General features: G+C 45.2%; 1 protein-coding gene across 2 annotated transcripts in view; it reads left to right on the plus strand.

Moving 5' to 3' along the window:
- gsna (gelsolin a) overlaps positions 1 to 25,335 on the plus strand; it is an 81,001-nt gene extending 55,666 nt beyond the window's left edge. The window contains exons 12-18 of one of the 2 annotated variants that reach the window (XM_060841468.1): positions 1,786 to 1,815; positions 14,705 to 14,875; positions 17,117 to 17,291; positions 18,253 to 18,374; positions 21,211 to 21,288; positions 22,051 to 22,111; positions 24,962 to 25,335. In XM_060841468.1, coding sequence (XP_060697451.1) covers positions 1,786 to 1,815; positions 14,705 to 14,875; positions 17,117 to 17,291; positions 18,253 to 18,374; positions 21,211 to 21,288; positions 22,051 to 22,111; positions 24,962 to 25,134 — 810 coding nt within the window. In that variant the 3' untranslated portion in view covers positions 25,135 to 25,335. The remainder of the gene's footprint in view (positions 1 to 1,785; positions 1,816 to 14,704; positions 14,876 to 17,116; positions 17,292 to 18,252; positions 18,375 to 21,210; positions 21,289 to 22,050; positions 22,112 to 24,961) is intronic. The other variant, XM_060841469.1, reaches the window with a different exon arrangement.
- The last annotated feature ends 239 nt before the right edge of the window (positions 25,336 to 25,574 follow it).

Genomic DNA, 25,574 nt, shown 5'->3' on the forward strand with positions numbered 1-25,574 from the left:
GTGAATTCCTGTTGGCTGATGACTCTATGCTAGCATCCTGCACTGGAGGGCACCTTGCTGCAGCTTTCCCTGAATTTGCAAGTAGTTTAAACTGACAGTCATTGTCAGGAAAGGCCCAAATTCTGAACCAGCATGTACAGCATCCACCTTCCATTGTCATTGAGGATCTTGTTCAGTCCTTGGCAGCTTTGTGTACCTTTTAATTTTGATCAAATAAACAATTTCTTTCTGATGCGTTGGAGGTTGAGGGTGACTTTTACAAAATGATGAGGATAGGATAACTAAACCAGGTATTTTCTCTGGGGTTGGGGAGTCCAGAACTAGAGGGCATAGGTTTAGGGTGAGAGGGGAAAGCTTTAAAAGGGACCCAAGAGGCAACGTTTTCATACAGTGGGTGGTACATGTCTGGAATGAGTTGCCAGAGGAAGTGGTGAAGGCTGGTACAATTGCAACATTTAAAAGGCATTTGGATGGGTATACGAATAGGAAGGGTTTGGAGGGATATGGGCCGGATGCTGGCAGGTGGGACTAGATTGGGTTGGGATTTCTGGTAGGCACGGATGGATTGGACCGAAGGGTCTGTTTCCGTGCTGTACATCTCTGACTCTATGATGCCAGAACTTGGCACCAGTGTTGTCCGAGTTGCAGAAATGATGATGTCACGGTTGAGTTTGAGCTGAAAGCAAACAGCAGTGAAATTCCTGTATACTTGTTTGTGGTTCCCTCTTGGACAGCAGGGAATCCTGGTCATCTTAAACCAGTTCAATGAACTTGGAACATCCATCACCTCTGCATCAGGAAAGCTGGGCATTCCTGGCAAGTCAGTGCCCAATTAGGCAAAGTGCCCAAGCCTGCTTTGGGGGTGGTCCCCAGCAATTGGGTCTTTTGAGCAACAATTGAAATCCCAAGGGCATGTTCAACAAGGAGTTTGCAGACAGTACCAACAATGGCTCATCCACATCTACAATAAGGGATGACTGAGATTCTTGGTCAATGAATAGTATGCCCTCACCACAGACAGTACCTGGAGGTGAGCAGTCAGGGAGAGGCATGGCAAAAGGATGGAAGAAATAACCAGATGGTAGAGAGCATGTCAGAAGGTAGGGATTAGAGAAACCAATCAGGAAATGATGAGGTAACAATATTAATCTTTTCATGATGTTGTGCAAGGGTCAGTCACTGGAGAATTGACCTGCACAGCCACAGACAATACTCAATCCAGAAATGACTCACACTCACACTCACACACTCCTAAGGTGGATGAATGTTGCTAGAAGCAATGGGTTTTAAATAGCTTTCTTGATTGGATTGAGAAATCCGTACCTGTTCTTTTTTATTTCACAGATTCCCTGATGTGCAAACTCCCTTTCAAAGAAAATGATCATGACCTTTTTTAAAAAAATATATTGGCAGTCACAGTTAAAACTCTGGAATCCCTTCCCATTTAACTCTAATGGGCACTGAACACCCTTTCCAGTGAAATGTATGCAATCTGTTCAGATCGTGTAAAAAGTCTGAGACCTACTAGTTTGAGAGATTGAAGAAACAAGCTCTTGCACCTTCCAGGCAATGGCTTGTTACTAAGATGCTCTTTCCACAACACCACCCCTTCCCCCTTCATGGGTGCTGGCCAGAACTTAGTTGAAAGATTGGTGTCTCCAACTGGTGAAATGAGAGCGATCGGTTTTACAATACTGATAATCATCATGGTTAAGGTCAACAGAATAATAACTTCTGTATTCACAAAGCAGGGCTTCACTGACTGTGAATTCTAAATTCCCACAGGGAGTTGCTGGTTCCGAAGTCACTAACCAGGTATCACTGCTTGCTCACAGTAGTTCACTGCTTTTTGTGACACTGAACTCTTCAAGAACCAAGATGCGTTTGTGTACCTGACCGTAAAGCATGGCAAGCAAGGGGATAGTTCTGCATGTTTTGAGTTGTCCTGATGATGCTGCTGTTAGTGTGAATAGCTGTTTTATAACCAGAAAAGTAGACATGTGTAAATTTAACAGCTGTGGATGGTATGTTCCATTGCAGGTTGGAATGCTCTATTTAAGTACTCTGAAGGGTTAAGTATGCAGTTGATCCTTAATTTATTTTTTAAACTCATTATTCTTGAATGTAATTCCTATGAAATCTTTTGGTGGGTTGAGTCTTTTGAAAAAAAATGAAGCATGATGCTAATGCTGGAGAATTTAAACCATTTTCTAATTTTTGGCAAGCAGCGTTTAAATACCTCAAACTCCCTTCCAGCTGAAATCCAACAGTCTTTCATTTGGAAATAAATGTGGTTCTGCCCTTCAATTCCAGTCGGACCATACAAAACCGCTGCCTGCTTTTGTTGGTTGCTTGAGTGAGATCCAGTCGGAGGCAAAGAGACTTTGTTTTGGGTAGGGAATCCTGGGCACCTTTTAAATGTTCCTGTGCTGAGATAACCCTAATGCTATCCTGTTCTTAACATTTGAAGAACCCCTCTGTCGATGCCAGAGGGAAAATTTGTAAGAATGTTCAGGGCCCAAATGCTGAGAGCTGTTAAACCTTCAAAAACCTATATTTTAATTTAATAGGCTTATGGCAGTCAACATGTCCGTGCCTTAAAGTCTGCTATTTGTCTTTGGATAAAAGCCAACGTAAACAGGAGACTTTATGTTGCATTTCATTCTGAGTGAGAGAATTCCAGTGCACTGCTGTTCCTTGCTATTTTAGCTAATGGGAAACTACTGTACAACTGCAGTCTGCTTTGTATGTCAAGCAGTCCTTATTTGGTCACTGTCGCGGTGGTGCAGGCTCTCCTATTAGCCAAGTATTGACCCAGTAGGTGGAGTTTCGGGAGCTGCAGTTTCCCCATGCCTCTCTAAAGCATTCTGTTTCCAAATCTGGGCCAGTTCTCTGGAAGATCTGCCAGTTAACTCTGACTCCTATAAAAACTGAATTTGTTGTGTTTTATCAGAGGGAGAGTTCATTAGTGAATAGAAGTACTTTACCTAAATGGTTTTCTGCTGCTCCCTTTTGAAATGGGCGAAATGAGCTGTTGTCACATTTTCATCTGTCTATGGCCAAGCTTTCAGAGTAAAGCTAAAGGAGAAAATGCTGGAAAATCTCAGCAGGTCTGGCAACATCTGTAACAGAGAAAAGAGCTGACGTTTCGAGTCTAACTGATCCTTTGTCAAAGCTTAAAAAGGAGAAATAGGGAGGTATTTATGAGGCTGAGAGAAGGTGAGTCATGGCTCCAGAAGCAAAGGTAGCAATAAAGAGGTGATAATGACAGTGCATAGAGAGATTATAGGGAGATTAGGAACTGGGAATGACCAAGGCTGAAGCCAGTGCTATGTGACAAAATATGGGAGGGGATGGGTGAAGCAGAGATGAAATGGAACACAGGAGAAGGGTGGCAAAGGGGAAAGAGGAGAGGAAAAAGGTGATAAGAGAGTGGGGAACGAGAGGAAGAGAGACAAACAATTTAAATAATTCACATTCAGTTAGTGATCGGGGACATCAGTGTGACTGTGTGAGGCAGGCAGGGGGAACTTGAGTGCAGGGGCCTCAGCCTTGTCCAACAAGTATAAGATTCTTGCTCCCTATACGGGTGAGGAAAAGGGCTCTGGACAGGATGAGCCAGCTGACCATGGCACCATGGTGCCAAGGCCATTCAAGAGGGGGGAGCAAAAAGACACAGCTGTTATAGAGGATTCTATAATTAGGAGGATAGATAGTATCCTATGCAAGCCAGATTGAGAGTCTTGCATGGTGTGTTGCCTGCCCGGTGCCAGGGTGCGGGACATCTCCGACCAGCTTGAAAGGATCTTGGAGCGGGAAGGGGAGCATCCAGTTGTTGTGGTCCACATTGGGACTAACAACATAGGCAAAGCTAGGGTGGAGGACCTGTTTGGGGATTATCAAGCACTAGGAAGGAAATTGAAGTACAGGTCCTCAAGGATCATAATCTCCGGATTATTGCCCCAGCTACGTGCCAATTGGCATAGGGATAAGAAAATTAGGGAAGTAAACACATAGCTAACGGGATTGGTGTGGGAAAGAGGGATCCCATTTCATGGGGCATTGGCATCAGTTTTGGAACCGGGGGATCTGTACTGTTGGGATGGTCTCCACCTGAACCAATCAGGCACCAATGTTCTAGGGAAGAGAATAAATAGGGTGGTCAGTAGGACTTTAAACTTCTGAGTTGGGGAGGAAGGGAAAGTGAAAGCGACAGGGAGTATGGAGTTAAATGGAAAGATAAGCAGGAAAATAGCATGTAGGTGGATTTAACCTTGAGGCATATTAGGAATGCAACAAAAAAGAAAGGATAACTTAGGACACAACAAATTCAGTTTTTATAGGAGTCAGAGTTAACTATGGCAGATCTTCCAGAGAACTGGCCCAGATTTGGAAACAGAATGCTTTAGAGAGGCATGGGGAAACTGCAGCTCCCGAAACTCCACCTACTGGGTCAATACTTGGCTAATAGGAGAGCCTGCACCACCGGGACAGTGACCAAATAAGGACTGCTTGACATACAAAGCAGACTGCAGTTGTACAGTAGTTTCCCATTAGCTAAAATAGCAAGGAACAGCAGTGCACTGGAATGCTCGTAGCATTCATAACAAAGCAGATGAACTAATGGCACAAATTATCGTGAATGATTATGACGTGGTTACAGGGGGGTCAGGACTGGCAGTTAAACATCCAAGGATTTACAAATTATCGAAAAGATAGGTGGGCAGAGGGGGCGGGGTGGCCTTGTTAGTTAAGAATAAAATTAAATCTATGGTACTGAATGACCGTGTCGGATGATGTGGAGTCTGTGTGGGTGGAATTGAGGAACCATAAAGGCAAAAAAACCATAATGGGAGTTATGTACAGACCTCCTAACAGTGGTCAGGGCCAGGGGCGCAACATGTACCAGGAAATAGGAAAGGCAAGGTCATGGTGATCATGGGAGACTTCAATATGCAGGTGGACTGGGTAAATAATGTTGCCAGTGGATCCAAAGAAAGGGAATTCATGGAAAGCTTACAGGATAGCATTTTGGAACAGCTTGTCATGGAGCCCACAAGGGAGCAGGCTATTTTGGACCTAGTGCTTTGTAATGAACCAGACTTTATAAAAGATCTTGAAGTAAGGGAACACTTAGGAAGCAGTGATCGTAATATGGTAGAGTTCAGTCTGCAGTTTGAAAGAGAGAAGGCAAAATCGGATGTAATGGTGTTACAGTTAAAGGTAATTACGAGGACACGAGAGAGGAACTGACTAAAATCGACTGGAAGCAGAGACTAGAGGAGAAGACAGAGCAAAAATGGCAGGAGTTTGTGGGTATAATTGAGGACACAGTACAGAAGTTCATCCCCCAAGAAAAGAGGTTATTTGGGGAGGGATTTGACAGCCATGACTGACAAAGGAAGTCAGGAAATGTATCAAAGAAAAAGAGATCCTATAAAGTGGCCAAGAGCGCTGGGAAATCAGAAGATTGTGAAGGCTACAAAAACAGAAGATAACAAAGAGAGAAATAAGGAAGGAGAGGATCAAATATGAAGGTAGGCTAGCCAGTAATATTAGAAATGATAGTAAAAGTTTCTTTCAATATATAAGAAACAAACGACAGGCAAAAGTAGACATTGGGCCACTTCAAACTGATGCTGGAAGCCTAGTGATGGGAGATAAGGAAATAGCTGGAGAACTTAACAAGTACTTTGCGTCAGTCTTCACAGTGGAAGACATGAGTAATATCCCAACAATTAAAGGGAGTCAGGGGGCTGAGTTGAGTATGGTTGCCATTACAAAAGAGAAAGTGCTAGAAAAGCTAAAAGGTCTTAAAATTGACAAACCTTCTGGCCCCGATGGACTACATCCTAGATTTCTGAGGGAGGTGGCTGAGGAAATAGCGGAGGCATTGGCTGAGATCTTTCAAAAGTCACTGGAGTCAGGGAACGTCCTGGATGATTGGAAGATCGCTGTTGTAACCCCCTTGTTCAAGAAAGGATCAAGACAAAAGATGGAAAATTATAGACCAATTAGCCTAACCTCGGTTGTTGGTTAATTTCTAGAATCCATCGTTAAGAATGAGGTTCTAAATTCTTGGAAGAGCAGGATCGGATTAGAACAAGTCAACATGGATTTAGTAAGGGGAGGTCGTGCCTGACAAACCCGCTAATTCTTTTGAAGCGGTGACAAGTAGGTTAGACCAGGGAAACCCAGTGGATGTGGTCTATCTAGACTTCCAAAAGGCCCTTGATAAGGGGCCACATGGGAGGCTGCTGAGTAAGGTGAGGGCCCATGGTGTTCAAGGTGAGCTATTGGCATGGGTTGAGGATTAGCTGTCTGACAGAAGGCAGAGAGTTGGGATAAGAGGATCTTTTTCGGAATGGCAGCCGGTGACGAGCGGTCTCCCGCAGGGTTCAGTCTTGGGGTCGCAGCTGTTCTCATTATATATTAATGATCTGGATGAAGGGACTGGGGGCATTCTAGCAAAGTTTGCTGATGATACGAAGTTAGGTGGACAGGCAGGTAGTACTGAGGAAATGGGGAGGCTGCAGAAGGATCTAGACAATTTGGGAGAGTGGTCCAGGAAATGGCTGATGAAGTTCAATGTGCGCAAATGAAAGGTCTTGCACTTTGGCAAAAAGAATACAAGCGTAGACTACTTTCTAAACGGTGAGAAAATTCATAAAGCCAAAGTACAAAGGGATCTGGGAGTGCTAGTCGAGGATTCTCTAAAGGTAAACATGCAGGTTGAATCCGTGATTAAGAAAGCGAATGCAGTGTTGTCACTTATCTCAAGAGGGTTGGAATATAAAAGCACTATTGTGCTTCTAAGACTTTATAAAGTTGTAGTTAGGCCTCATTTGGAGTACTGTCCAGTTTTGGTCCCCACACCTCAGGAAGGACATACTGGCACTGGAGCGTGTCCAGTGGAGATTCACACGGATGCTTCCTGGAATGGTAGGTCTAACATACAAGGAATGGCTGAGGATCCTGGGATTGTATTCATTGGAGTTTAGAAGATTTAAGGGGAGATCTAATAAAAACTTACAAGATAATACATGGCTTGGGAAGGATGGACGCTAGGAAATTGTTTCCGTTAGGCGAGGAGAATAGGACCTGTGGACACAGCCTTAGAATGAGAGGGGGTCAATTCAGAACAGAAATGCGGAGACATTTCTTCAGCCAGAGAGTGGTGGGCCTGTGGAATTCATTGACGCAGAGTGCAGTGGAGGCCGGGACGCTAAATGTCTTCAAGGCAGAGATTGATAGATTCTTGATGTCTCGAGGAATTGAGGGCTACGGGGTAAGAGGAGTTGAAATGCCCATCAGCCATGATTGAATGGCGGAGTGGACCCAATGGGCCGAATGGCCTTCCTTCCACTCCTATGTCTTATGGTCTTAAATATGAGGTACAGAACCAGTGAAAAATATATTAAAGAAAGGTAAATAAAATAAATGAAATAAAATTACGGAGCAGAATGAAAACAGAGGGTCGAGATGGGATAATCATCTGAAGTTGTTGAATTCAATTTTGAGACTGGCAGGCTGTAACATGCCTAGGTTAAAAACAATGACTACAGATCTGGAAACCAGATTCTGGATTAGTGGTACTGGAAGAGCACAGCAGTTCAGGCAGCATCCGAGGAGCAGCAAAATCGACGTTTCGGGCAAAAGCCCTTCAACAGGAATAGAGGCAGTGAGCCTGAAGGGTGGAGAGATGAGCTAGAGGAGGGTGGGGGTGGGGAGAGAGTAGCATAGAGTACAATAGGTGAGTGGGGGAGGGGATGAAGATGATAGGTCAGGGAGGAGGGTGGAGTGGATAGGTGGAAAAGAAGATAGGCAGGTAGGACAAGTCATGGGGACAGTGCTGAGCAGGAAGTTTAGAACTAGGGTGAGGTGGGGGAAGAGGAAATGAGGAAACTGTTGAAGTCCACGTTGATGCCCTGGGGTTGAAGTGTTCCGAGGCAGAAGATGAGGCGTTCTTCCTCCAGGCGTCTGGTGGTGAGGGAGTGGCGGTGAAGGAGGCCCAGGACCTCCATGTCCTCGGCAGAGTGGGAGGGGAGTTGAAATGTTGGACCAGGGGGCGGTGTGGTTGATTGGTGTGGGTGTCCTGGAGATGTTCCCTAAAGCGCTTTGCTAGAAGGCGCCCAGTCTCCCCATGTAGAGGAGACTGCATCGGGAGCAACGGATACAATAAATGATATTAGGGGATGTGCAGGTAAAACTTTTGGATGTGGAAGGCTCCTTTAGGGCCTTGGATAGAGGTGAGGGAGGAGGTGTGGGCGCAGGTTTTACAGTTCCTGCGGTGGCAGGGGAAGGTGCCAGGATGGGAGGGTGGGTTGTAGGGGGGGGGCGTGGACCTGACCAGGTAGTCACGGAGGGAACGTTCTTTGCGGAAGGCGGAAAGGGGTGGGGAGGGAAATATATCCCTGGTGGTGGGGTCCTTTTGGAGGTGGCGGAAATGTCGGCGGATAATTTGGTTTATGCGAAGGTTTGTAGGGTGGAAGGTGAGCACCAGGAGCGTTCTGTCCTTGTTACGGTTGGAGGGCTGGGGTCTGAGGGCGGAGGTGCGGGATGTGGACGAGATGCGTTGGAGGGCATCTTTAACCATGTGGGAAGGGAAATTGTAGTCTCTAAAGAAGGAGGTCATCTGGTGTGTTCTATGGTGGAACTGTTCCTCCTGGAAGCAGATACGGCGGAGGCGGAGGAATTAGGAATACAGGATGGCATTTTGCAAGAGGTAGGGTGGGGAGAGGTGTAATCCAGGTAGCTGTGAGAGTCGGTGGATTTGTACAAAATGTCAGTGTCCTGTTGGTTATCATTAATGGAGCTGGAGAGGTCCAGGAAGGGGAGGGAGGTGTCAGAGATGGTCCAGGTGGAATTTAAGGTCAGGGTGGAATGTTTTGGTGAAGTTGATGAATCGCTCAACCTCCTCGCAGGAGCACGAGGTGGCGCCAGCGCAGTCATCAATGTAGCGGAGGAAGAGGTGTAGAGTGGTGCCAGTGTAATTACGGAAGATCAACTGTGTTCTACATAGCCAACAAAGAGACAGGCATAGCTGGGGCCCATGGCTACCCCTGGAACGTGCCTAATCAGAAGATGAGATGCTGTTCTTCCAGTTTGCTTTGCTGTTCCTCCAGCCTAGTATAAAAACCTCCCTATTTCTTTATTCTTAGCTTTGACAAAGGGTCGGTTAGACTCGATGTCAGCTCTTTTCTCTCTTTACAGATGCTGCCAGACCTGAGACTTTCCAGCATTTTCTCTTTATTTTTGGTTTCAGCATCTGCAGTAATTTGCTTTTATTCAGAGTAAAGCTGTCTGAGTTCAGTTGGATTTGTTGGTGACCACAGTGGGTCAGAAAAACTTGCTGTTAACCTGAAGGCCCAGAAATTGCATTAAAACATCAGGTTGATTGTGACAGATGAGAATTTCCTTTTTTGAGGGGAGGTCTGTTGCCCACATTTTAATTGCTGAGGAAAGAGATGGAGAGCAGTATCTGTGCTGGGAAGGGACGGTCTGACCAAACAAGGTGGGGCTACATGGTTCCCTCTGGCTGTGACTAGCAACAATAATGGGAACAGAAGAAAGCCATTCAACCTCTTGAGCATGTTTGGCCATTCAGTGAGGCTGTGCCTAATCCCTGCCTGTCTCCAGACAGACAGGAGCTGAGTGTTCAATCACCCCATGCTTTGGCAGAAACTCCAGCAAACATGGCCACTTTCAGAGTGACTTGGGGAAAGGGTGGAGTGATGGGAACCAATAGATAGATTTAGAAAGTAAAATCAAACTGATTGTAGCAGACTCTCTCTGACTTTGATGTCATAAACATTTTTAGATTAAAGTACAGCATTTTGACTTCTGAGGAAGTGAAGATTGCAGATGCTGAAGATCACCGTTTTTAAAACGTGTGGTGCTGGAAATGCCCAGCGGGTCAGGGAGAATCGACGTTTTGAGCATAAGGTCTTCAGGAATGAGGGGTTGGCCCAAGTGTGGGGGTTGGGGGGGGGGAGAGCTGGCAGGAAGGTAGCTGGGAATGTGGTAAGTAGAAGGGGCATGAAGGTGATCAGTTGAGGAGGGTGGAGCAGATGCGTGGGCAGGAAGATGAACAGGTTAAGAGGGCAGTGATGAGTTGAGGGTTGGATCTGGGATCAGGTGGGAGGAGGGAAACTGGTGAAATCAGCATTAATCCCTTGTGGTTGGAGGTTCCCGAGGCGGAAGATGAGGTGTCAGTTTGGCAGTGGAGGGGGCCCAGGATTTGCATGTCCTTGCCGGAGTGGGAGGAGCAGTTGAAGTGTTCCCCCACAGAGCAGTGGGGGTGTTTTAGTGCATGTGTCCCAGAGATGTTCTTTGAAACATTCTGCAAGTTGGCATCCTGCCCCTCCACTGTAGAGGAGACCACTTTGGGAGCAGCGGACACAGTAGATGACGTGTGTGGAAGTACCTGTAAATATCGGATGGGGAAATCTAGAATTCGAGTGCACAGCAGGTCTAGCAGCAGCTGAAAAAGTGAATCTTGTCATGACCATGCTCTGACAGTTCCAGTGTCATCCTATTCAATTTGATGTTAACTCTGCTGTTTCCTTGAGTTGGCTGACGGTAGTTTCAGTTGTGTTGGTGCCATACTTCCAACTCATGTTAATCAATCTCGGGGAAGGTTTGACAGAAGACATGGGATTTGCCCCCCACAGCATAGGGGTGATTGCAATATTGCATTGCTCTTCTAATGCCACACTACCAATAGAAATTAATCCAGCAAGTCTTCACTTTTTGGCAATGTTTTCTGTCTTGAGCTCCACTTGTTTAATTTTTGTGCTGCTTTAAGACTGCACTGTCTGTCTGTTTTGGATTAGTCCTGTGTTCAAAACTTGGCTTTACATTAATCCTATACTTAATTTTTACAAACTGTTATTATTTTTTGAGTTGTTTCTTTCAGTTAAACACACCCCACTCCCTGTGCTATCAATGTATCCTTCACTTGGTGGATTTTCTTCCATTTCGGTGATCAACTTGTTCAGAGATTGTGTGCAGGGACAATAAACAGGAGAAAGTAAGGACCGCAGATCAGCGTCGAAGAGTGTGGTGCTGGAAAAGCACAGCCGGTCAGGCAGCATCCAAGGAGCAGGAGAATCAACACTTTGGGCACAAACTGGTGAAGAGCTTATGGCCGAAACATCGACTCTCCTCCTTGGATGCTACCTGACCGGCTGTGCTTTTCCAGTGCCATACATTTCGCCAGGGACAATAAACAGTCAGACCTGATTTTTGAATTTTAAAGTCCGTTCACCAGATATGATGTCACTGGGTTTTATTACCCATCCCTAGTTGTCCCTGATGTTGGTGGTGAACTGCCACTTGGAGCAGCTGCAGTTCATGTGCTGTAGGTAGACTCATAGTGCCCTTCAGGAGGGAATTCTAGGATTTTGACCCAGTGTCAGGGAAGACTAGCCCCTAGTTGTTAATACAGAGGACTTTGCAGGATAAACTAGCCTGTGTTTTTTGATTTTGTTTTTTTTGCAGTTGCCTTTTCACAGTGTTGAGGTTAATGCTAGAAGGTCCATCTGGTTTCATTTCTTTGAGATTTTGTAGTGATTGATATCATTGGGTGGCTTGCTAGGCCACTTCAGGACAGTAGAGTCAACCACGTTGCTGTGGGTGTGTAGTCACTTGTAGACCAGACCAGGTGAGGATGGCAGATTTCCTTCCCTGAAGGACATTAACGAGCCAGATGGGTTTTGTGACCATGGCTACGTGGTCGTCAACAGTTTCTTAATTCCAGATTTGTTGTTCAAATTCCACCATCTGCTACAGTGGTATTCGAACAGTGGTCCCCAAAACATTAGTTGAGTTTCTGGATTAATGTCTAGCAATTAATTCTACTACGCCATCACCTCCCCTTTTTAATCAGTTTGATGCTTGACCTGTTTGCATTATAATCTTCGAGTAAAAAGTGAGGTCTGCAGATGCTGGAGATCAGAGCTGAAAATGTGTTGCTGGTTAAAGCACAGCAGGTCAGGCAGCATCCAAGGAACAGGTAATTCGACGTTTCGGGCCAGAGCCCTTCATCAGGAATGAGGAGAGGGTGCCAGGCAGGCTAAGATAAAAGGTAGGGAGGAGGGACTTGGAGGAGTGGCGATGGAGATGTGATAGGTGGAAGGAGGTCAAGGTGAGGGTGATAGGCCGGAGTGGGGTGGGGGCGGAGAGGTCAGGAAGAGGATTGCAGGTTTGGAGGGCGGTGCTGAGTTCAAGGGAATCGACTGAGACAAGTTGGGGGGAGGGGAAATGAGGAAACTGGAGAAATCTGAGTTCATCCCTTGTGGTTGGAGGGTTCCCAGGCGGAAGATGAGGCGCTCTTCCTCCAACCGTCGTGTTATGTTCTGGTGATGGAGGAGTCCAAGGACCTGCATGTCCTCGGTGGAGTGGGAGGGGGAGTCAAAGTGTTGAGCCACGGGATGGTTGGGTTGGTTGGTTCGGGCGTCCCAGAGGTGTTCCCTGAAGCATTCTGCAAATAGGCGGCCTGTCTCCCCAATATAGAGGAGGCCACATCGGGTGCAGCGGATGCAATAGATGATGTGTGTGGAGGTGCAGGTGAATTTGTGGCGGATATGGAAGGATCCCTTGGGGCCTTGGAGAGAAGTAAGGGAGGAGGTGTGGGCGCAAGTTTTACATTTCCTGCGGTTGCAGGGGAAGGTGCCGGGGGTGGAGGTTGGGTTGGTGGGGGGTGTGGACCTGACGAGGGAGTCACGAAGGGAGTGGTCTTTGCAGAACGCTGACAGGAGAGGGGAGGGAAATATATCCCTGGTGGTGGGGTCCGTTTGGAGTTGGCGGAAATGACGGCAGATGATACGCTGTATACGGAGGTTGGTGGTGTGTTAGGTGAGAACCAGTGGGGTTCAGTCTTGATGGCGGTTGGAGGGGCGGGGCTCAAGGGCGGAGGAGCGGAAAGTGGAGGAGATGCGGTGGAGGGCATCGTCGATCGCGTCTGGAGGGAATCTGCGGTCCTTGAAGAAGGAGGCCATCTGGGCTGTACGGTATTGGTCCTTCTGCAGATTCCCCCCAGACGTGATCTATTGCATCCGCTGCACCCGATGTGGCCTCCTCTATATTGGGGAGACAGGCCGCCTACTTGCAGAACGCTTCAGGGAACACCTCTGGGACGCCCGAACCAACCAACCAACCCAACCACCCCGTGGCTCAACACTTTAACTCTCCCTCCCACTCCACCGAAGACATGCAGATCCTTGGACTCCTCCATCGCCAGAACATAACAACACGACGGTTGGAGGAAGAGCGCCTCATCTTCCGCCTGGGAACCCTCCAGCCACAAGGGATGAACTCTGATTTCTCCAGTTTCCTCATTTCCCCTCCCCCCACCTTGTCTCAGTCGATTCCCTTGAACTCAGCACCGCCCTCCTAACCTGCAATTCTCTTCCTGACCCCTCCGCCCCCACCCCACTCCGGCCTATTACCCTCACCTTGAACTCCTTCCACCTAGCACATCTCCATCGCCCCTCCCCCAAGTCCCTCCTCCCTACCTTTTATCTTAGCCTGCCTGGCACCCTCTCCTCATTCCTGATGAAGGGCTCTGGCCCGAAACGTCGAATTTCCTGTTCCTTGGATGCTGCCTAACCTTTAACTAGCAACACATTTTCAGCTCTGTTTGCATTATAACACTGTTTTTGTTTCCCACAAATATATGATTCGACACTTTTTAAAAATTCTTTAGAAAACTTTTTCAGTTTGAACATTACGGTATTTGCAAGGAAATTCAACTTGTCCTCATAATCTGTTCCACACCTCAGGATAGTAATCTGGAACCTAAAGATTCAATCCATAGTGATGCCACAATAACAATCTGCTTCACTAATGTACTTTTTTAAAAATAAATTAGGGAAGGAAAGCTTCTGTCCTTCCCTGGTCTGGCCTTCATGTGACTCCAGGTCTAAACTGTGGTACTCTCTTTTAACCAGCCCCTACAATGACCCAGCCAGCCACTCCATTTCAAGGGTCATTGGGGAGGAACTACAGATGCTGACCTTTTAGCTGGTGACACTGTCTTGCAGTGAAGAATTTTTTTTAACCAAAGGAAACTTAATTTTTTCCATTTGCACATTCTAACAATGTGCAGGGTTGTGACTGATGTTAAAGGGCAGACATTCTATTTATCAGCAGTGTGAGATATGTCACCTAGCAATTCCAACTACAAACAGGAAGTCAACTGGCTGGCCATGGACCTGATCCTGTGTACACGTAGCTCGCTGCTTTTAAAGTGGTGACACGGACATGATCCAAGTGTCAGAAATTAAGATCCACAGAAAAGTGGGGGGAAGTAAAATAAACTACACGTGAGGGAGTGGGCTGATGAGTGAACAGTGCAATGTTCATGAAGCTTCTGACTTGGTTTTACTGTAAGAACAGTAACCTGCAGCTTGTTTAAATAAATTCCATTGAACTTACTGCATAATATAAAGAGAAACATTTGAATCATTTTTTTTTGAGGTCATCTTGACCGTTTTAATCTGGTATTCTGTTCAGTGCTTTAGTGTCTGAGGCTAACTGAATGTTGCGTTGTTGTAGTGCATTTATTCTAGGCATGGGTTTGCATAGATTTGGTTTTCTAACAATTAGTGAACTAAATCACTTTCAGGATGCCCATGACTCACGCACTTTCCAAGATTGTCTGCACGTGAGAGTAACAGTTTGTGTTTCCTTACCTGAACAGGTCCGGGTGATACAGGGGAAGGAACCAGCCCATTTGATGAGCATGTTTGGAGGAAAGCCGCTGGTTGTTTACAAGGGTGGGACCTCCAGAGAAGGTGGCCAGACTGCGCCTGCGGAAATACGTTTATTTAAGGTCCAAGCCAGTAGCTCTGGATTTACCAGAGCTTTGGAGGTCAGTTCTAATACTAGCTCTTCAGTTCTCAATCTTCAAAAAGCTTCATCCTTATGAGGGAAATAAGTCAGTATTGTTAAGTGTATGAAGGCAGATCCTTGTTTTCAAGATGATTTTTGAGGTCCTTGACAATACAAAAGGTCTCCTTTTTTCACTAATGTAAATTGTTAAAAAAAATTATTTAAAAATGTCTACTTTCACCACGTGACACAGATGAACTTTCTCTTCCCCCTTGGTTCCTTGTTCCTGTAGGAATGCTGTGCAGCCAGCAGGTGTCGCTGATGTACCTATGCATGACTGGTGCAGTGACTCTGAATGAACTAAGCATCCTGGTGTGGGCTGTACCAAGCATAACAAACCAGCTGGTGTCACAAGTTCCAGTTTGGGGCATATTGACCATTCTCTTCTGCTCCTCCCACCTAAAAACAATGTGGCTCTTTTGTCCTGAGTCCCAAGTCAGGCCTTCCAGCAGCATGTATCCTGTCTGTCATTGGCTCCTGTCATCACTGGGCTGTGTCTGTTGTTGGGGATGGTCAATGGCTCTGCCCATTCCCAATGACCCAACATACAGCAGGGTTCAACTTGATGTGGACTATGTGGTTGCTACTGTAACCTGCAAGGCCCAAGGGTTCCTGCCAGCATCCTTCCCTTGACCTTATGCTTTCAGTGAGATGCGTCTATTAAAGCAGAGTGGGTACTGACCAATACGGTACCCCAGTTCACATTGGGTGTCGGCTCATTTCCTGGCAGTTTGTGGGTTTGGCCCCTCTTCCCTCCAATTGCCCAGCCCTCCTTTTTCAAATTCACCTGAAACTCCACCACTGAACACAGCCTTCAGAGGAAATCCTTGCCCTGGATGTGTAGGGAATTCAAAGGAGCGTGTAGAGGGGAGTGGAATCACTGTGCAGTCAGGTTCTAACTTTTTTTTTAAAATTCTGAGATGGTGACACCAATGTACTCCACTTATGCACCAATCACTGCTTTGTGAAGAGGCTTTTTTTTTGGTGTGTAATTAACGTTGCAGAAATAGCTGGAGAAACAGAACACTGCATCACTCCTATTGCTCACTGCACTGAATGGGTTCTTAAGTTCAGCCTTACAGAGAGAGTTGCTGGCTGCAACTTTTCTTTGGTATTGAATGTGGTACTGGTCAGAACACGCATGGAAGCAAAGTACTGCAGTTGCTGGAAAATTTGAACGTTCAGTCAGATCTCTCCTGTCAGATGCTGCCAGACTTGCTGAGTTTCTCCAACTTGGTCCATTTCAGAGTCCAATTCTGAAGGAGGGCCATACTGTGGACATGTGCTGTTAACTCTGTTTCTCGATCTAAGTTGCCATAGCAAGAAATTGGTCAGACCAGACACTTGGATTTCTAGTGAAAGCTCCTTCCTGTGGACCAGACGGTGACCGGGATTGGGAACTGTCTGTTTGCTTTGATCTTTTTGCAAACCAGATCCAGCAAGGTTTCTCCCACACCATCTAGAACCAAAACTAAAGCATTTTCCAACACCTGGTAATTGGTCATCGACTGCTAAAGTTGTAAAGATTTTAAAAAATCAATCTGAAAGGAAACAAAGCTTTTGCTGTGTTTTCACTTTTTTATTTGTCTCACTCGTTCTTTCCAAACCCCATCAATTTCCCTATCAGAGAGGGATTGGTGGGGGGTATTTCTTTCTTTCCTCATGTCCTAAGGCCCTAGGCTGAAGACCCACTTTGTAGCTGGGCACAGCCATTTCTGCTGCCGACTCAGTACAGTGCAGTCTTTCAGATCCAATCTTGATCTAAGACCCCACTTGATGTTAAAGGCTGGTCCTGTTCTGTAGAACAGCCGGGCACTTATTCCCAGTGTTCTGGTCAGTAGTTACCCCTCAATCAGCACATGATCACTATCACACTGCTGTTTTGTGGGAGTTTGCTATGTACGTACTGGCTGCAGCGTTTCTGCCATTAGTGGTGACTTTTTATTTTAAAAAAGGTACTTCATTGCCTTTAAAGCGTTTCAAGACACAAGGTGACTGTGTGTGTGTATGGTGCTATATAAATGTAAGTCTTGTTTACTAAACCAATTCTGTCATGTGAGGTCCATGTGTCTTGATGGGAAGACGGAGATGTTTGCGAGTGTATTTGGACAGGGCACGTTATTTGGCGTAGAGGCATGACGAAATAGCCTGTGTATTTTCAAGTGGGTTTTGAGAAGCCAGCAGCTGAACTCACTGATGCTGTGCACTCTATTCCCTGCAGATTGATAATATTGCCTCCAACCTGAATTCAAATGATGCTTTTGTTCTGAAGACTCCTGAATCATCCTTTACCTGGCTTGGCCATGAGGCAAGTGACGCTGAGAAGCAAGGAGCACAGCAACTCTTGGATATCCTGGGAATTGATGCCTCTGAAATAACGGAGGGCAGTGAACCAGGTGGGTTAGTGAACCTATACACCACCTAATACAACACATTTTTAATTCCTAATTGTAAAAGCCTCTAAGTTTTTCTGTAATGCTAATGCAGGAGTATTAAGTCACAACCACTGCATATTGTGGACTCGATGGGCCAAATGGCCAGCTTCCATATTATAGGGATTCTAAAAGATGGCTACATAAAGACCAAGATTTTTATGACTTTTTAATTTTTTTTCTTATTTCCCCCCCCTCCACACTATCACCTGACAAAGGTACTGCTTATTTTTCCCCAGCACCTATGTCATGTGTATGTGCAGGTGTTGGGCAGAGTGAAAAACAACGTGTGTAAATCTCTATTTATATTCCACCACCAGGAAGAAAGGAAACACCCGAGTGGCCAGTGACGAGCAGTGCCCTTCTCCAAAAGGCAATGCTGTGTGATCAAACAGTGAAGGGGAGGGCAGGGATTAAGTCAATGGAGTTGGAGGGAGGAATAATACACTCCCCTCCCTGTGGTGCCTACCTCTCCCTGAGAATCTTGAGGGTGTTGGTGGACGCCACGTGCTCCTTCTCTAGGGACACCAGGGCTCTGACATAACCACAGAAAAGGGGTAGGCAATTGGCCATAACGACCCCCTCCATGGCAGACCAAGATTTTTATACTCAATATGATTTTTTTGCCAGTTGTAAAGAAATATTAAAAAATGTGGACCGCTGTCTCTCTTTAAACCAGTGACTGCAACAACCCACAGGCAGCCATCTTTCACATGGAATAAGTGTGCTGCTTAAACCTTGTGTGCAGTCATAAGTAGGGCTTGTGATGTCCCCACCCCTGAGCCAGGAAGCCTGGGTTTAAGTCTGAACTGCTGTCAACATCTCTGAACAGGTTGAGTAAATATCCACAATCATCAGTGTGCGGTCTGCATGGCTCCTTTGAATGGAGTGAATAATGTGTCTCTTCCACTCTTTGCCATGACAGATGAGTTCTGGTCGAACTTGGGTGGAAAGGCAGAATATTGTACTTCCCGGAGACTGAAGAACAAAATGGATATTCATCCTCCTCGCCTCTTTGCATGTTCTAACAAGACTGGGCGCTTCATAGTGAGTTTGATCTTGTAGTTACTGGGCCTTGGTGGTTTTTTGAGGAGGGGATGGGGGTAGATTTAGGAGTTGTGATAGAGCAGTACCATTTTCATAGAAGGTAGGCTATTAGAAGACTCTCCTCCCTGACCTATCATCTTCATCCCCCTCCCCTACTCACCCACTGTACTCTATGCTACTTTCTCCCCACCCCAACTCTCCTCTAGCTTATCTCTCCGCGCTTCAGGCTCACTGCCTTTATTCCTGATGAAGGGCTTTTGCCCAAAATGTCGATTTTGCTGCACGTTGGATGCTGCCTGAACTGCTGTGCTCTTCCAGCCCCACTGATCCAGATATTAGAAGTCAAATAATTGCTTTGAGCTCTCCACTGCTCGTGTGTGTGTGATGGGAGTCAAGGACCTGAAGACATGAGCATTTTTATTTCATTCCAATTAATTTCTCAGTGTTCAGTGGAATGAACTTTTTAGCGGTGAGTGTAGTCTGAAATCTAGACAGGTTGGTTGGTATTGCAGCAGTGCTAATGATTACCACTGGGCTGTATAGTACAGGCTCTGTTTACAAGGCTTAGATTTTTTTTTGTTGTTTAGAAGGGCTGATTTCAGCCTCCTTGAGATGATGACCCATTTGTATTGTGGTAAGCTTGCAATGACTTAATGCCCATCCACTGAGACTCCACAAACCTTGACATTTGATATGACCTTGATGTAAATCTTAAATAAAATAAACACTATTTCATTATTTCTTAAAAAAATGGTTGTTAGAAGTAGAGACGTACCAATTGGGGGTCATGAGGCTCTATACTGGAATCGCCCATTGTTTCTACTTCACCAATGATTTGAGTTGAGAAGCTCAACCTAGGAAAAGTTGGTATCTGAAGAGATGGGCTGAAAATGTGTTGCTGGAAAAGCGCAGCAGGTCAGGCAGCATCTAAGGAACAGGAAATTTGACGTTTCGGCCATAAGCCCTTTTCCAGCAATGCATTTTCAGCTCTGATCTCCAGCATCTGCAGACCTCCCTTTCATCTGAAGAGAGAGCCCAAGTTACAGAATGAAGTGGACAAAATATATCACTGACTTCATTGTTACTGTTCACACAAGGTATGTGAAGTCTCAGAAATATAGACACTTGATGTAGGTGGCAAAGTGAACCTGGTGGATGGTATTGCAGGAGTTAATGTTGAAAAATGGGATAGGTTTGAAAGACTTGGTCACTTTGATATTCAACATGTTTAACTTATACAGCACATCAATCAACAAGGGCTTGAGGATGCTTGACTTTGTAGCCAAGGCAGTGGAGACAATATTCAGAATTTGTAATGTTCTGTTGACTGAAATGTTAGATTGTGTCACCAAGGCTGATCCACCTTTTTTTTTCAGGGTTCTGTTATCAGGGAAAACTTTTTTTCACTACTTGCATCTCAAGCCTTATTTCTACTGAAATCTTGTAGAGGTCTGCAAAATTGGTATAATTGCTTTTAAAATAATTGATAGTTGCATATCAAGACACCTATAGCACAAGAGGATAATGGGCTTTAACTGAAATGGTAAACAAGTAAAGAACAATGAATGGAAGGAAGCTCACTGACATGTGACCTCCTATGGTTGTCTAGGTTAGACAATGTTCGGCTGATATTGGGTAGATTCTTTGCTCAGCATAATTGAGGTGTGGACTGGCCACTGCATTCTACTGTGAGTAGGCAGGTGTTGAGGTCCCCCTCCCTGAGATGGGTCAAGTGGCTTTGTTTGTTGTTTTATCAGGTGAAGTCCACCTGGTTGGAACATGTGCCTGTTTGTGCTGCAGCTTCACCAGATTGCCTGAAGCAAAAGCAACGGCACTGGGTAAATAAGAGAGTGCCTGTTGATGCAGGAGTGAGGACCGATTTCGTCAAACGTTTTGGCCCTGCGCCAATTCTTTGCCCTAGGGGTTGCTGATCTCTACAAGTAAATCCAGAGCAGCTGAAGGTTGGAACTTTTCACTGTGAAGGAGATCAGATAATCTTGTAATTCCTGTTTTTGTAAGAGCAGGAAACTGGAGAAGTTTAGTCCCCAAGAACATTTCATTCCACAATCATGTACATACCAATTTTTTTTCCACTAACTCCAAGCCCTCGGGTAGTGGAGTGACTCACGTGAAAACATTAACACTGCCATCACCTAGGACTCTGAAGTAATTGTTGGACATAAGCTATCTAACTGGGCGTAATGCCTTGTGTTAACAGTTCTGCAATTTAAAAAAAATCTTGTGATCCAAGTCTGACGTAGTAACTTTTAATTCCAGATCTCATTTTATTTTTAACATGGTATAGTGTTACTAGGCTCTTAGTATTATTGAACAAATTTTGATGTTAAATTGTACAAGGGGATATTGGGGTGGCTGATCAGAAGTTGGTCAGAGAGGTCTGCCTTAAAGAGCATCTTAAGGGAGATGTTGAGAAGTTCAGGGGGATGTGCGCAGAGCAACTTCAAATTTGTTTATCAAAGGGATAGCATGAAGAGGGTCAAGAGTGTGGTGCTGGAAAAGCACAGCAGGTCAGGCAGCATCCGAGGAGCAGGAGAATCAATGTTTCAGGCATAAGCCCCTCATAGCATGAAGTGTGTTCTTGGCCTCTCAGAAGGGGGAGGGTGTTTGGGAGGCATGTGTCACAATTAAAGGAGTCCTCATACTATTTGACACATGGTTTAATGCTGCATCTAACTTGCGGGGCGGGGGGGAGAGAGATACGAGAAAATGCTCTTCACTGAGCCCAAAGGGATTTCCCAATTCCAGTGTCTGTCTCCTTAGAGCCCCTACAACTGCAACTTAATGACCTGAAAGCGTTTTTCCATTTTCTTGACAGGTTGAAGAGGTGCCTGGTGAACTCACCCAGGATGACCTAGCCACTGATGACATCATGCTTCTTGATACATGGGACCAGGTGAGGTGTTTGTTGGGTCATATCTGTTTGTAATCACAAACTGCCACACTTTTTCTATCAGGTTATCCTTCACACATTTTTCTGTCCATTTGAGGATATTGCTAGACATTCTAACTACCAGTATGTAGTTGCCCTGGGCCAGGTGCTGGGGGACTGCTGCCTGGTTTGGGCTCACTCATATTGCTGTTCGAGGGAGTTCTAGGGTTTTGACCTAGGGACAATGAGTGAACAGCAACTCCCTTCCAAGTCAGGATGGGGTGAGACTTGGAGGAGAACTCGGAAGTAGTGGGATTTCCATCTCTCTGCTGCCCTTTTATATGTTGAGTTGGTATAAGTCATGAGTTTGATAGGCTTAGGGGAGTTGCTGTAGCTGTTTTGTAGATGCCATAGTGCTGGGTTTAGAGGGAGTGGATGTTTTAAGGAATCGTGGGTGGGATGCAGTTCAAATGTATTACTTTTTTCCTGAATGGATATGAAGCTCCTTGAGTGTTGGCACTGCATTCTCTCCCAGGCAAACAGGGGGTACTCCATCACACTGCTGACATGACCTGAAACAGTGGGCAAGCTTTGCTGAGTTAGGGATAATATTCCCTTTAAACTGCGCTGGCACTTTGTATCTCTGGGTAAGACTTAGAGTACTCGGAGTCCCACCATACTACATCCTGTCTCTTGCCTCAGCCATTTTAATTTGTACAGGAAACCAGTGTTCATCTTAAATCTGTTGTCTTATTTTCCAACTGAGTTGGTGTTCTTTATTTCTAGGTGTTTGTGTGGATCGGGAATGAAGCACGTGAAGATGAAAAAACTGAGGCCTTAAAATTAGGTAAGAATTCCACATCAAATTTATTCATCTTTCTACACCCCCTTTTTTTTTTTCTTTTTAATTAGCACCACCAGCCCCTTCAAGTTTTAGTGTGATCCCAGTGATTTTAGGAGAGGGTAATGTTTGTTGTTTTGTGAATCACCCCAGTGCGTCGTGGGAGGGGAAGGCTTTCTCAGTTATAAATATCCAATGCTGGTCGATCATCTCTGATCAGGCATGGCCTGTCCAGTGTGGTGGAACACCCTATTCCAGGCCCAACAATATGGGAAGCAACTCCCTGGTCCATTTGCATAATTTCATTGGAAAAGGAAGAAATCATTCTCTCCCTGTAATGTATACAGGAGGGAGAGGAAAACATGGAGTGTATGCAACAGTGCTGAAAGGGCTACACATTGCAACTCTGTCCCCCAACCCAGTCTTTCTAGGATCAACATGACCTGGAATTTTGCTCTTTTCAACTTAGACCATGTTTTGATCACCTCCAAATTTAGTCTTAAATTTTTGATCACATCCAATTAACAATACTGTCCAGTGTAACAAAAGAATGCCACCCAGATCAAAGAATCTTAACTTTGGAGACCTGCCAGAATGTTATTGAGCTGGTGTTCTGAGGCACTGCATAAGGATGAGGTTCCATCATTTGGTCAGTTCATAACTTGGTGAATTGAGCAGCAGGGGGTGGTGATGCGATGACTTTCCAGAGTCCCTTTTTAATTGCTGCTGAAGAACGGCGTTTGGATGCGACATACAAGTTTGATTGAATAGTGGCATCTGCCTTCAGTCGCCTGTCAGGGTGTAATTAATTATCTAGTGCAGATGGTAGACGCCAAATTGCATTGTTCCTTCAGAGGTGGGGAGGAATTGTGTGAATGGGTGACGTACAGGGAGGTGACGTTCAGGATTAGGCTGGTGGCTTCGGGAGTTAGTTTCTGGGATGCTTTTGAAGTAGAAATATCGTGGTGTTCCCTTTTTGGCGTTCTCTTTTGAAATCTTCGCTTGTTTAAATATTGTATAAACTGGGGATGGGAATGTTTGACCAAGACAGCCTCAAATCTGTCCAATGGATTAGTAACAAAGGTCATGGATGAGGAAGAGGAAACCACTCCTTACTATGTAGTCTCTTACTGGATGGTGACGTCTGATGACAAGTAACATTTTTTAGATTCCAGTAACTTTATGAAAGATTTGCCATTTACTGGGGATAGATGAATTAGAAACTTTGGGCAGAAATGGTGGTGTTCTTCTGTAGGAGTGTAGTGTCACAAGCCTGTTGCTGACAACTGACCTGTGGTGTGGGTGTGAGGCATAATGATTTTCTGCTTTTTTTTTCTCCTGAGGGGTTGATTATGACTGACTTGTTTTTCTAATTAATATTTAGAATGCTGCTTTATCTAGTGAATTGTGACTTGAAGATCACAATGAGGGGGCTGTGATATCTATAGTGGAAAGTAGCATTAATGGTGGGATTTGTTCTAATCATGCTAAGGGAACATCCTTGTGCCAATACCATTGGGTGCATGGGTAGTGGAAAGAATGTGCACCTACATAAGGTAGCTATGAAGTGAATACTGTATACAGAGGAACCTCTATTATCCCAATATCACTTATCTGAATATCGGGTTTTGGGTTATCAGAAGGGGATCTCAAGGTCCCAATAGAAACCTTACATGAAAGCTGTTTCAACCCTGATTGCATCTGGAAACAAAAAAGATGCAATGAAATACGGCCGACAACAGTCCTGGACAGTCCAGGAACTGTGCCTATGTGACTGTACCCTAAAGTCCGCCCTTCCCCAGACCATCTCTCCAACATTGTGTGTACGTGCGCGCTATTTGGAGACTGACTTCACACAGGCAGTGGCAGGCAGCAGCTGTTGTATTGTTGGTGTACAGGCAGGTTGCCTTGGATGGGGTGGGGGGTGAGGTATCGTGCACTGTGTGCTTTTGCCTACTCTGCTGAATGGGGAGCAGACTTCACAGCACTCCGAGCCTCAGTGGAAATCAATTAACCAAATCATCAATTATCTGAATGAAATGCCCACCCATCTCGTTCAGATCATTGAGGTTCCTCTGTATACTTGAGTAATAGTCGATCTCATGTAAAAGTTGACCCTTTTTCTTTGGCCAAATAGTCTGGTCTTTTCAATATCGCATGTAAAAGTTGACCCTATTCCTCTCAGATAAAAGATCAATGTTTGTGTGCCGGCTGTCACATCCCATTCCAGCTTTCCAATCTGCCTGTCATTCCGCTCCAGGTTTTCTGAATTACCATTATTCATTGTGTTTTCTTTCTTCGGATAAAGATCAATTAGACTTGTGCTAATGCGGTATGAATTTTGACAGGCATGAATTTCAGCCCCTCAAAAGTAGTATCCATGTAATAGTTGTCCCCATAGATTTTACCTTAAAATGTAGTCAAAAATCTGTTACTGTAGTAAATTACACCACCGCCTTGTGACGTAGCAAACCAGTTTAATATCTACTATGACGGCCTTCATCTTGGCTTGAGCCAAATCCTCAGTCACATGCTCAACCAATAGGAAACCTGTTCAGGGAGTTGCCCTTTGGATTGAAAGAAGAGAATTAAGAGTTGATCTTAGTTGAGCACCGCTACCCCCACATGTGTGTACACATTGAGACGTTTGTATATACTTGGATTCCACATTTCCTATGCCAGCCATTTGTACAGTTCAATGCCAGTAATCCCACTTCCCCCAAATCTCATTGCAGGGAGGCCAATCAGTGCTAAGGTGGATTAAATGGGGCTTTTAATGTGAGAACTGTCCACCACTACAAAGATTTTATAATAAAGGATAAGCACTCACTATATATACTTTTCTCTTCAACCTAGCTGAAGAATATATTGAGACGGACCCTTCCAACAGGGATAAGGAGACACCAATAACTCAGATCAAACAAGGCTCTGAGCCTCCCTCGTTCACTGGCTGGTTTTTGAGTTGGGATCATGATTATTGGAGTATTGATCCCTTGCAGCAACTCATGGGCATGGATGAAGACTCTTAAAGCCCTGGGAACATTCCTTACTGTCATGCTTTTGATCTCTCTTTTTAAGGAGCTTTAAAAGATATGAATGTTAAAGTTGCGCCAACCATGAGCACTGCTGCTTACTGCAATTTTCTGTGCAATATTTAGGCTGTGCATTGGCATGTGCCACATGTTCCTGCCTCCTGCTTTTGGTAATTAATAAAGATTGACTGACTGAGAGTAGAGCCTAGTCTCCTTTCTTTGAAGTTTGTTTCATGCCTGTTTCAGACTGTGGCAGTCAGTTCCTGGTGTGACAGTCACATGGTTTCTGTTCCGCTCTCATTAAATTCAAGCCTTGCATTGAGGTTTCACCTCCGGGTAACTGAGGTGTATTGCCAGAAATGAAAGCTGCTAGGTGTACTGCACATCAGCTCCCACAATTGGTAACGTAATAGACTAGAGTATCACTTTGTGATGTT

Source organism: Hemiscyllium ocellatum, chromosome 21 (assembly GCF_020745735.1).
Source record: "Hemiscyllium ocellatum isolate sHemOce1 chromosome 21, sHemOce1.pat.X.cur, whole genome shotgun sequence".
Lineage (NCBI taxonomy): Eukaryota > Metazoa > Chordata > Chondrichthyes > Orectolobiformes > Hemiscylliidae > Hemiscyllium > Hemiscyllium ocellatum.